The sequence below is a fragment of the Pan paniscus genome, chromosome 5 (genome assembly GCF_029289425.2).
Source record: "Pan paniscus chromosome 5, NHGRI_mPanPan1-v2.0_pri, whole genome shotgun sequence".
NCBI lineage: Eukaryota > Metazoa > Chordata > Mammalia > Primates > Hominidae > Pan > Pan paniscus.
This window is the reverse complement of record NC_073254.2, coordinates 89,042,610-89,055,682: the sequence shown is the minus strand read 5'-3', so window position 1 is coordinate 89,055,682 and position 13,073 is coordinate 89,042,610. Positions and strand designations below refer to the sequence as shown.

Below are 13,073 nucleotides of genomic sequence, written 5' to 3'. Positions count from 1 at the left end.
ATTTTCTGCAATGGATACAGATATACTCATGTGCTATCATGGAAGTCTATGGTTTGTATTGCTTAAAATAATAAATAGTAACAGAATAGAGGGAATGAGATATAGTAGAAGAGTCCTGGTTTTAGCAAACAAGATAAGTTGTATTATAACTCAGTTACCTAATGGACATATAATCTTACGCAGGTCACCTAAGCGATAAGGATCTCAGTTCTCTTATCTATAAAATGAGAGTTCTAGCTCACACTAAACCCTAAAAGACCTTACAGCATTAATATCCTATGGTTCTATAATTTTTTTTTATGGAGTCTTGCTCTGTCACCCAGTGCTGGAGGGCAATGGTGGGATCTCTGCTCACTGCAACCTCCACCTCTGAGATTCGAGTGATTCTACCACCTAAGCCTCCCAAGTATCTGGGACTACAGGCACACACCACCATGCACGGCTAATTTTTGTATTTTTAGTAAAGACGGGGTTTCACCATGTTGGCCAGGCTGGTCTTGAATGCATGACCTCAAGTCATCCACCCGCCTCAGCCTCCCAAAGTGCTGGGATTACAGGCGTGAGCCACCATGCCTGGCCCATCCATATTTTCTATCTATAAGAAATTATTCTGAAGAAGGAAGTGAAGTTGAGAGGCTGAGAAAAGCACATATTTAGCTTGGACTTCATCTGAAACATATTTCCTTCAGTTGAAGTAACAATCTGAATCTACTTTAAAAGGGAAGACAATTGAATAGTAAAATAAAAATTGCAGTTCGAGGGACAGTTGAATGTATATTAGGGCTAAGAGAAGAAGAGAAATATCTCAATAAAAGAGAGAGCCAACATGCAAAATTATTTTTGTCTTTATATGAAGGACAATTTCTAAACTATATTTATTCAAAGCATTACAGCAAGTCCTCCTTCATAGTCTCTATGAGAAAAATTATGAAAATTATTATACCAAAATATACCATTTCTGGAAACCTAACAGCAAACCTACTCTTATTATTTCTGTGTATAACAAATGTGGCTTCACATATTTCAACAGATAATTAGTAAAATCCTCAACTAGGAATATATTTTATAAAAATTTGTAAATAATAACTGAACACATAGAATGAATTTGTACTTTTTATGTTGAATAAGAAGATCTTTCCTATTGAGTTCAATTCACACAAACTTATATAGTAAAATTACAAAATACACATATTTTAATCCTCTGGTCCTAAAATATCTTCATAGTACAAACATTAAACTTCTGTGTGCTTTATTTTTAAAGATGTCTTATATAAGATATTTTATCAGATAGAAAAATTAATTATTACTGCGGTGGCTCATGCCTGCAATCTCAGCACTTTGGGAGGCCGAGGCGGGCAGATCACGAGGTCAGAAGATCAAGGCCATCCTGGCTAACATGGTGAAACCCCATCCCTACTAAAAATACAAAATTAGCCCGGCGTGGTGGCGGGCGCCTGAAGTCCCAGCTATTCGGGAGGCTGAGGCAGGAGAATGGTGTGAAGCCGGGAGAGCTTGCAGTGAGCCGAGATCGCACCACTGCACTCCAGCCTGGGCAACAGAGCGAGACTCCGTCTCAAAACAAAAAATTAATTATTACAGAAAAAAATCCTTGACCCTTTATTAAGAACTGTTCTGAGAGTTGCGATAGCAGGGGAAGTTTAAAAGAATTAATACAGTACTGTTAGCAGGGACGCTGCTCAGTAAATATTTGCTGAGTGACTGTAGAAAAAAGAATCACCCTTGTTCATTAAGAAGTATATTTTCATTTAGCAGACCTATAATTGGCGCAGTTACTCATGAGACTTTCTGGAAGAATGTTTTGAAAAGGAGAAAAACAAGCTCGAGGGTACTTAGTGGTCACATTATGTTACTATAAGAGATAAAAGAAAATGAGAAGTAAACACTAGTACTTCACCTTTCTAAGAGTACTTAACAAATATTTCATCCTGAGCATTCTATTGTCCTTATATCTGGTCAATGATCTAAGCACTATTTAGTTGTCCTATAGACATTTACTAAATTACTTTATGGATACAAAGAATGTACAGGTAAACAAATTTGTAATTCTTATACAGAGGTTATTAAGGACTTCAATCTAAAGAATATGTAGAAACTTTCTGCAATGAAAATATAATTTCTGAAGGTGAAAAAAATTTTAAGTTCAATTACCACATTTTACTTATTAAGAAAAGTCAGTGACTTGCCCAGTGGTCTATCTGAATCCCTTTATGTTACAGGTGGCATCAGGGGAGCCAGTCCATAAGACTAGTCTCTACTATATCCATTAAATCATCCATAATGTATCCATTAATCTATCCACAAGCTGTAAGAGACAAACTGCCTCTGTCATGAAATTTTTTTTAAGTTGAAACACTAATTAAATGCTTCGTTTTCATTTTACAAAAAAGGCTGGGATCCCTTGGGAAATTTCCTGAGGAAATTTCCAATTATATTGACTGCATACATTTATAAAACTTGGAATAACCTGACTTCATTTGTGTAGGTGAGTGAGTGCTATGAGATTATATGGAACAAGATTATCATAATGCAACATTGCTGGACATCTAGGAGGGAAACTAATCTAAAAAATTTATGTTGAATATTTCATTTGTATTCACTATGTATCTCAAGAGCAAATAGGGAGAATGTAGCACATAAATACGTTTCTATTTTAAAGTTGAACTGAAGGCACACAATTACTGAGTGACTGGACAAGTTTATAAAATTCTCGACATGTTTAATTGAAATGAAAACACAAGTCACCTGATTTTAAGTTAGTGTCTAGAGTTCTTAAAATATAAGCTTTAAATAAATGAATTCCCTGTTGAAATAAGTGACTAACTTTGATTATCTGAACATTTTTAACTTTAGCATATCTCTCCTCAACATCAAACACAAAGATATAGGCAGTGTAACTATGAGTAAATTTTAATCTGTGAGTAACTGTAAATACCAATGAGTTTTAATAAAACCACTGGAAAAGTTGAGAGTAGACTTTTTTGTTTTCATACTTTTTTTCTTAGCAAAACACAAACACAAATAGATCCAAATTGAGGAAGTCTAAATTCTATTCAGAGGAGAAGGGAGGTAAATAAATTTCAACTTCCCATGGCTGTCTCTATGGTTGAAGGAGACCCTGCATGACAACCACAGGGGCTCTGGATGACTCTCTACCTATATTAATAAGGTGCTTCACGTAGAAAGATTTTCTCTAAAGATTCAAGCCTAATCACTGCTGCTTCCTTGGGTGATTTTTTTTTTCATCTGCACTGAACTCTAATTGTTTTTATTTATTAGACTATTTGTTTTGTCCGCAGTATAACTGCACACATCATTTATATTCTTTCCTCTCCAAAAATGTAAAGCTTTATTTATGAGGGTATAACAACGAAGTCCAACTGTGATCGTATTTAACTAAAACAACTTTATCTCTATCTTCCAAAATGAGGTGATGTGGAGAAACAGGTCACTATGAGTGATAACATCACAATCCAAGTAGATGTGAATGATGTTTTCTGTGAGATTTGGTATAGTAGATAAGACAGTAAAGCAAATAAGTTAGTTTTGGTAGAATTACTATTTGTAATTGCTTTTAATATCTGGGAGGAAAGAAATTAATAGATTTCTTCCAGAAATAGTCCTCTAAATAAACAGCAACATTTTTTTAAAAAAATGTAGCTGTAATTGAAAATTTATTTCAAAGCAAACTAAGATCTTGTGCAAATAAACAATACCATGTTTTCCCAGTCATCATGACACTCCTTTAATTTCATGTCATGTTGATGAACAGTACCATTAAGTACAACTAAAGGGAGAAGACAGATTAATTTTACAATGACCCATTTTATTATAGACACTTGTGATTTTTCTTTTCTTTTTTTTTTCAGTATCAAGGCAAGGCATTATTAGTTACAAAAGAATTGGCAGGGCTACAATCAGACACCAAAATTATCTTTTCTAGTTGTTTTGAAATGCATAATTGCTAATAGCCTGTTCATTAAATTTGTATTTTCTATTTCATTTAAGAAAAATCCCTTCATATTATCACAGCTTGTTTGACTATTTTTATAGAATGAGCTATAATCACATTTTGGAATAATTCACAAAATTACAACAGTTTATTACTTTGTAGCTTACCTCAAAGTGGGCAAAATTAGATCTAAGTTTTTGTATAGGACTGCGCCAAGAACAAATACAGATGATTCATCTAATTCTAGAAAGAATAAAATTTGAAGTATTAGCAAACAGCAAGAAAATACTATGTCTTATAAAACTTTAATCTGCTAATTACAAGATAATTCCAGTACTTCCTTATGCAAAGATAAAGCCTGGTAAAAAGAAATGCATTCCTAACCATGCACATTAATGGTAGCTCTCAAAGATGTGTTTTCTATAGTTTTGCATCACGAAGGAAACTTCCTTTACCAGGTTGAGACAAGAAGCTGCCTTAGTCTCCATTTAAGAGTTTAATTTCCCAACGATATCAGAAAAGAGAGCCAATTCTCTTTTGGATTTTTGCCTTTTACAGTCGACATCTGCAAAAGTGAGTACGATGTCACTTTTGAAAAGAGCCATTAATTTTAAAGGCTATTAGAAATGTTCTAAAAACTTAATTTTTTCTCAAATTTGTTTTCTTTTAAACTTTAAGTTCAGGAGTACATGTGCCGGTTTGTTACACAGGTAAACTTGTGTCATGGGGGCTTGTTGTACTGATTATTTTATCATCCAGGTATTAAATTTGTTTTTGTATGCCAAAATAATATCTTCAAACCAAAGCAAATTTTAATGAGGCAGAAATAAAAATGACATTGCATGGAAAATACAACACATTTCAATACCTAAAGGTAAAATATTAGTCCACATGCTTTATACGGGTATAAAACCATGAATATTGAAACTTGACCATGTCAAACTCAGGTCGATAATTTGCACTTGTATATTTTTCATACTGTAATAGACTGTTTTCTTCAGTAAATTTTCAGAGACTCTGAAACCGAGAATAAGTTGTCCATATTTAGAAAATTAGTTTAAAATAATGATTACAGACTATTTCTAAACTGTTTAATGTATGAAGATTTATACCTAATTTCTAATTAAATGACCTTATCAAAAATGTCTTGTTCAAGCTCATATTATTTCAGATATTTACCTTTTGATGACACCGGAGTGAAAATGCTTTTTGGAATTACTACCCTATCTTCTGAGTTTCTTGCCCAGTCAACCATTCCCTTCCGTCCTTTCATTGGAAAGTTGATGTCTGTTAGAACAGAGGCTGCAGGAAGCTTCTGAATACTAGCCACTATTAAAAAAGAAATAATAATTTCAATTAAACTTGCTTTACATTTTAGTGTAATCAGTGTTGATCAAGGTAAATCTTGCAGTATATTCAAAATAAAATTTCAAGTCAAAATTGTATTTATCAGAGCAACAAAATAACTTATGACTTATTAGACAAAATTTCTCATTAAAGTTGCTGAATTTTACTTATTAGTCTTAGTTTTTGTTGCTTTCAGTGGGTATCATACAATGGTGGTCAATAATGGAGTGGATATTCTGAGAGTATTAACAGGCACTGCTATATTGATTGTTCATGGTTGGTCTCCATTTTAATTGTTAGAAACTCATACTGTATTTTTAAAAAACATTTTGATTAACAGACTTGACTAATGGATTGAAATTTGCATTTAAACCTGAATTTTGTTTTAAGAAGAAATTTTCTGCATTTTCATTTGAACATTGTCTTTGGAACAAACTTTTCATGGATTAGATAGGGTACCCTGAAGAAATGGAGAACAAAGCCATATTACTTTGGGAGATAGAACTGTCAGAATCTATATAATAAAGGTACCAATAATGTCAGAGTTGCAAAACCAAAATAATATGTAGAAATAGTGATCAAATAGATTAATAATAATTCTTAAAACTTCTCTCTAAAATTGAAAGTAAAAATGTTTGTGTATAAATATATATATATATAAACAGAGAATTGTGTCCTTAATACCAATAAATATTATAATACATATCAGAAAATGTATGAATAAGTTTAGTAATACTTTAATATATTTTATTATATTTAATAGTTATATACAAATTTATATTACATATAAATTTATAATGTGTAATAAAACTATGATGATAAATACTCCAGCATGTCTAGATTATAAGCATTTTCAATAATGAAGTGTAATTTGTAAAATTTTAGATAGGTCCACACTTGTTCTATATCATATTTTCAAGTGTCCCTTGGAGAATTTATATGGAAACATGATGCAGACAATTGTAAAAGCTATTGCAATTGAAAAGCTAAAGTAAAAATTCATTGGCTGGGTGTGGTGGCTCACGCCTGTAATCCCAGCACTTTGGGAGGCTGAGGTGGGTGGATCACGAGGTCAGGAGATCGAGACCATCCTGGCTAACATGGTGAAACCCCGTCTCTACTAAAAATACAAAAAAATTTAGCTGGGCGTGGTGGTGGGCATCTGTAGTCCCAGCTACTCGGGAGGCTGAGGCAGGAGAATGGTGTGAACCCGGGAGGTGGAGCTTGCAGTGAGCTGAGATCAGGCCACTGCACTCCAGCCTGGGCAACAGAGCAAGACTGCGTCTCAAAATAAATAAATAAATAAATAAATAAATAAATAAATAAATAAATAAATAAATAATTCATTCATTCATTACACTCCTCATAAGTGAATTTCATTTAAAAATTTGTAATTTAAATCAGGAGGATGAAAATTAAGAATTTAACAATATTAGTTGTATAAATATATTACTGCACTACTTAGTTTCAAATTAAATTGGTTATGTATTAGTATATCACATTAGTGAAATTGTACTTTATTAAAGTTCTTTCAGGTGATTAGTCAATCCATTATCAGCACAGGATGGTATTTCGTTTATCCTCTAATATGACATACTAAGCTTTAAAAAGTACTTTGTAAGTAATGTTAAAAGAAAGAAGGTACTGGGTAACACATAAATAAATTATAGATGTTAAATGCTGTTTCGGGATACCAGCTCTAATATAGTTTCTTTAAATTTTAAAACAATATACTTTTTGCTGTCCATAAATAATCCAGTTCATCTTTCCTGCAGGGTCCAAATCCCTGCTGTATATAGATGAGCAGGTCAGCAAGTTAGTAGGATATTCTTTCTTGAGTCCTCTAAGCATTATTCAATGTGTAGAATCAAGTGTATCTACTGTTATATGCCTTAACTCTAACTTTTGATGTCTTGGGATTTAGAGGAAAGTTATTTCACTTCTTTGCTCCAAAAACTGCTGAAAAGAAATAAAGATTTTCTGACTGCCATACAACTAGTTTCTATTATAAAAGAGAATAAAAGATACATTATTCGACCCTGAGGTCTAATAATTTCTCTGTCTCTATACACATTAGATGGAAAACAAAAAACAAACAGAAAGGCATAACCAGTGGATGATATTCTGTATGAACCATACATCACTTTACTCATAATAAATGCTCATCTAATACCATATTCATAAATCCATAAATTGATATAGTTGTACATGCATGGGTCTTACTTTATGAAATACACTCATTCTTCAATTAGAGGTACGTTAGCTGTTAAATTATGATTATATAAATTAGACTGTACTTTTGAACATAGTCTAGATTAAAGGAATGGAAAAATCAATTTTAGGGTCACTAATTTATGCAATAAGTCCATTAAATTGCATAGTTTTCAGTGTGAGAAGTGCACAAAAATAAACACGTTTTTATTAACTATAGTAGGAATGTAATGGAGGTTTTTACTATTATAAGTATGTACACATTCTAAGTGGTTTGAGATGTTTGCATGGATGGTAACTAAGATCCTGAAATATGTCTCTGTTTCTTAAGGTATTTTATTTCATTTTATTTTTAATTATAAAATCAAAATAGTGTATAATTATCATGTAAAGCATGTTGTTTTAAAATACGTATACATTGTGGAATAGCTAATTTGAGCTAATAGCATAAGCACTACCTCACATACTTTTCATTTTTTGTGTGGTGAGAACACTTAAAATCTACTCTCTTAGCAAAATAGTTCTTAAAGTAGTATGAATCTTTCAATAAATCCATTATGAAAAGTATATACTTTCATACACTGATGAGATTCAAATTATATCTGTGAAATTATCAATATACATGTTTTTACAAATATGAAATTTAAAGTTATACATATTTACCTCTATGCTAGATAGGCAGATGTCTAAAATAGCAATGTGGTTCTTTATGATCCCTTAGTAATAGATGAGAAAACCTATTTCCATGTAGCAAAGGTAATTTATAGATGACTTTTACTTCGTTTTCCAGTTTTTGTACAAGACACTAGATTAATCCGACCTTCAATCCCTTTCCTTCTTCAGAGTTTAACTGTCAAAACACTCAGGTAAAATTTTGGTGCTGTTAACATCTTTAGGGAAATAGGAAGCTCATATGTTAAGTGAATACAAAAGAGGTAAGATTTAAAAATGTAATGCCTTAAACTACATGTAAGTAAATACGTGCCTCATGCTGATAAAGGGACATAAATAAAAAGCATAAGTGCATAATCTATATATCCTGCTTCTGTAACAATTCCTGAATTAAAACCAGTCATTGTGGGTGTTTAGAAGATGGGGCAGCTTTCCTCAAACGTTGAAAAAAAAGCCTTTCTTACAGAATATTAAAGTACTTAAAATAAATCTCAAAGGACTCGGTGTCCCTGAACAAATACGCACATCTTGAGTGCTACAAGAATTATCCTAAATTCACTGTATCGTGTTTTCATTACAACACTAGATTTGATTTCTTATGCAATAAAAATAGGTGACTCATCACTGATAAACCTTAGAGAAAAACCAGCTGCACTTCCATTTTGCAATTTTAATACTTTCATTTTGAATTTGGATAGGCAGCATAAAATTCCTTTGAGAGCATCATGTCTTTTATTGGCCAAACTTTCAAACGATTCAGGTTCAGTATAGATTTTTGTTCATCAGAAAGCATAGGGAATTTTTGCAGATAGGTTTAAAAGCACATGAGCTGTTTTTCTTGGTAACCAATGAGCACTCCTTTGATACATCAAAGCAGGATAATAATTCTAACCTTTTCCCTGAGGGAAATAATGAAATTTTGGCCCTTTGGCTGTATTGAGGTCCTGGAGGATGAGGATTCTGTCTTATTCATCCTGGTTGTGAGTGGTTCACATACAAATTGGAGGTAATTTGATGCATCAGTTGCATTACAGACAAGAATGGAAGGCATGTGAAAGAAAAAGTCTAGGAGTGAGAATGGAAGAGTGGAGGGATGAAGGCTGTAGGGATGAGCAAATTGGACAAAGACCAAAATATGAGAACAGTGGTCACTAGAGTAGCTCACACAGACTTATGATCTGGATCCAATATTCAAATCCCTGATTTTTTAGGGTAAGCATTTATCCTAGATTTTACAGATCTGTTCTGGTTTACTCCTGCTGCTTTGTTTTTGTTTTTGTTTTGGTTTTTTTGAGACAGAGTCTCGCTCTGTCGCCCAGGCTGGAATGCACTGGCGCCATCTCACCTCACTGCAAGCTCCGCCTCCCGGGTTCACGCCACTCTCCTCCCCCAGTCTCCGGAGTAGCTGGGACTACAGGCGCCCGCTACCACGCCCGGCTAATTACTCCTGCTGCTTTGTATACTTATTTATAGCATCCTCTATCAATCTCAAAAGTTTCAGCTTGAAAGATAAATTCCATGTTCATCTTATAAGTTGTGCGACTGAGCAAATTGCCTAAACTCTCTGTACCTCAATGTCTTTTTCTGTAACATGGGAACAATATTATCTATCTACCTCACTGAGCTGTTGGAGAGTAAAAATGTTACTATCAAGAGCTGAGAATAGTTCACCTAGAACAGTGTTTGGTGCTTGAATGGTCCCATGTCACTGTTGTCTATTATTACTACAGCAGGTTTTCCAGTTATCAAATCCAAGAGAACTACCCCACAGTGTGTCCACATCATTATAACATATTTGACTATGTAGCATACATTATTTTTTGGTTGTCCTTCAGTGATCCTAGGCATGAGATTATATATTCAAAACTTATGTTGATTATATTCATATAACAAAAGGCAGGAACTGCACTAAAAATAAATAGAGCTTCTCCTTTAGTACTGAAATGTACCACCTGGGAGTTACATAAGGGTTCCTTTTTACTTAATCTTCTTTTCTTTCTTTCTTTCTTTCTTTCTTTCTTTCTTTCTTTCTTTCTTTCTTTCTTTCTTTCTTTCCTTTCTTTCTTTCTCTTTCTTCCTTTCCTTTCCTTTTCTTTCCCTTTCTTTCTCTCTTTCTCCTTCCTTCTTTTCTTTTCTTTTTTCTTTCTTATAGAATCTGCCAGAGGGAAGGGGCTGCCTTATTTGGGTACACAAGATCAGCCAGGTTAAAAAAAATATCTTGCCTCAATAGAGTGAGAGAATCACTGCATCAAGAATGTCAAATTCTGTATTTCCACTGCAGCCAAGACCATAAACTGCAAAAAGCATTTCAAAAGGATTGCATTTAAGCATCAGACTAAGTGGTAAATGCAGTAACTCAAGTTCCACAGCACTCAGTTGATTAAAGGAAACACTCACGCAATGGTACCTCATCACCATAAACAAATGTTGAAGGGGATACAAAATAACTTTAAAGGCTGTCTTAAAAACTGTCCTTTTTATTGTGGCCTTATACTGATGTTTTCAATATATTTGAAGTTGCATCATTTTTCATGTTGATACAGAGGGAACAACTTACAAATGGAACCTTGTCTCATCAATAGTAGAAAATTGCCCAGTTATCAAAATGGAATTGCTTGTGGAAAACATCACTCAATATCACTAGATGGTCACCTGTACTGTTTTGAAATTCTGTAAGAAAAATATAGGGTCAGGAGAGAACGATGCATTGCCTCAGTGTGTTAGAAAAGCATCTATTTGTTTTGTTAGTGTATCCATAGCAAGCACACAGGGACTGAACTGAATCTACATGTAGTATTACCCCCTTGGCATTAACAATTTCTTTTTAAAACATGACTTATATATTTACATAGCAATGCTAAGTACCTTGTAAAATACTAAAGGCATCTGGAAGGGAAGGGAAGGATAGCTAACATTTATTGAACGCTTGTATGACTCTGGTAATCTTCATTCATTTCTTACTTCATTCAACAGTATTTACCAAATGCCTCCTCTGTGCTAGGCACTGTTCCTAGCACAGCATTTGGCCAAATGCTTTACACACGATATCTTAGTGTATTAGGCTGTTCTCGTGTTGCAATAAAGAACTGCCTGACACTGGGTAATTTATAAAGAAAGAGGTTTAATTGACTGTCAGTTCTGCAGGGCCATGGAAGCTTCAGGAAACTTACAATCATGGCAGAAAGGGAAGCAAACATGCATGTCCTTCTTCACGTGGCAGCAGAGAGAGAAATGAATGCCCAGTGAAGGGGGAAGTCCCTTATAAAATCATCAGATCTCATGAGAACCAATTAATTATAACGAGAACAAGATGGGGCGAACCACTCCCATGCTACAAGTATCTCCACCTGGCCCCTCCCAGGACACATGGGGATTATGAGAACTACAGTTCAAAATGAGATTTGGGTGGGAACATGGCCAAATCATATCACTTAGTTAACATTTAAAACATCATGGCCAGGCATGGTGGCTCACATCTGTAATCCTCACATGTTGGGAGGCCAAGGCAGGAGGATCCCTTGAGCCCAGGAGTTCAAGTCCAGCCTGGGCAACATAGTGAGACCCCATATATATTTGTCAGGCATAGCGTTGCACACACAGCACACACAGCCTACTAGAGAGGCTGAGGCGGGTGGATCCCTTGAGCCCTGGAGGTTAAGGCTGCTGTGATTGTACCACTGCTCTCCAGCCTGGGCTACCGAGTGAGACTCTCAAAAAAAAAAATTCCTACGAGCTATCTGTATTAGCAACATCTTTATCATTATTATCAAGATGCTCATTTTACAAATGAGGAGGCACACTGTGATTTTGCACTGTGTGGTGCAATGTGATTTTATGTATCAAATTGACAGCAAATTTATTTTGCCTCATTGTAACATTTTCTACTATGTATAAAAGACAGACATAATGATTTCATCTGAGAAATAAAATTCTCACTTATCAATCAGGAGATCATAACTATACCAGTAAAGAGTGGTGATTATCAAAAGGGGAAATACATATATGCTCAGTTTAATTTGCCTAGCACAATCTTTATGTTCTAATATTTCTATGAAAAATCATATTTTAGGATTTTGCAACAGTGATCTATAAGAAACATTCAGTTATCTACACAGACGTTTCTACTAGTCCTCTGCACCCTACTCTCCTCATCTATTATTATCTCTTTCCCAAAAGGCTGGGATTGAAATGTTCAGGACAGAGAAAACGAATAGGATACAGGTAGCCATCACTTCCCTGGAAACAAAGCAGCTTAGGAGGGCATCTCCAAGGACCACAGTGCCTGAGAGAGTTCTAACAGCTCGATCTCCACTGTCACCATTACATAGGTTAAGATCTCCAAGTTCCAGAAGTATCCTCACACAGAGCTTTAGATGGGAAACATTCTTCACCTTAGGAGTTTATACTTAATTTTTAAAGAGAAAGATTCTTTGATACTCAAAAGTACACAGACTAAAAGGCCAGTCAAGAAAGTAACTATGTAGCATTTTATGTGTTCATTTTTGAACTTGTTAGTTTTTAATAATGTAATATGTATATAGAAACTTTAATTACTTAGCTATTTTGCATATTCCTTTTAGCATAGAAATGGTAAATAAACTTGTAAATTATTTGTGACTCATCAACTTCAAATTCTTGTGTTTTTTTGTTTGTTTGTTTTTGTTTTTGTCCATTAGTCATTTCAAAGCCTGGGCATCTCTGGGTAGTGGGGCACATTTTTGCCTTTTGCTCAAGGGCTCTTTGCTAGACTTCAGTGCTCTCCATTGAGGACGCCCTCGGCTTCCCCTCAGGCCACTCCTACTTTCTCAGCATTTAATAATGTTGGTATACAGGGTGAATCCAGAGCCATATACCCAACTCTTGTAAGTTTTAT

General features: G+C 34.3%; 1 protein-coding gene across 2 annotated transcripts in view; it reads right to left on the bottom strand.

Annotated features, from left to right (window-relative positions):
* ADGRB3 (adhesion G protein-coupled receptor B3) overlaps positions 1-13,073 on the bottom strand; it is a 750,487-nt gene that overhangs the window by 335,635 nt on the left and 401,779 nt on the right. For both annotated transcript variants that reach the window (XM_003809552.7, XM_057302535.2), the window contains exons 12-13: positions 5,150-5,299; positions 4,138-4,213 (exon numbers count right to left, since the gene is read on the bottom strand). In XM_003809552.7, coding sequence (XP_003809600.3) covers positions 4,138-4,213; positions 5,150-5,299 — 226 coding nt within the window. The remainder of the gene's footprint in view (positions 1-4,137; positions 4,214-5,149; positions 5,300-13,073) is intronic.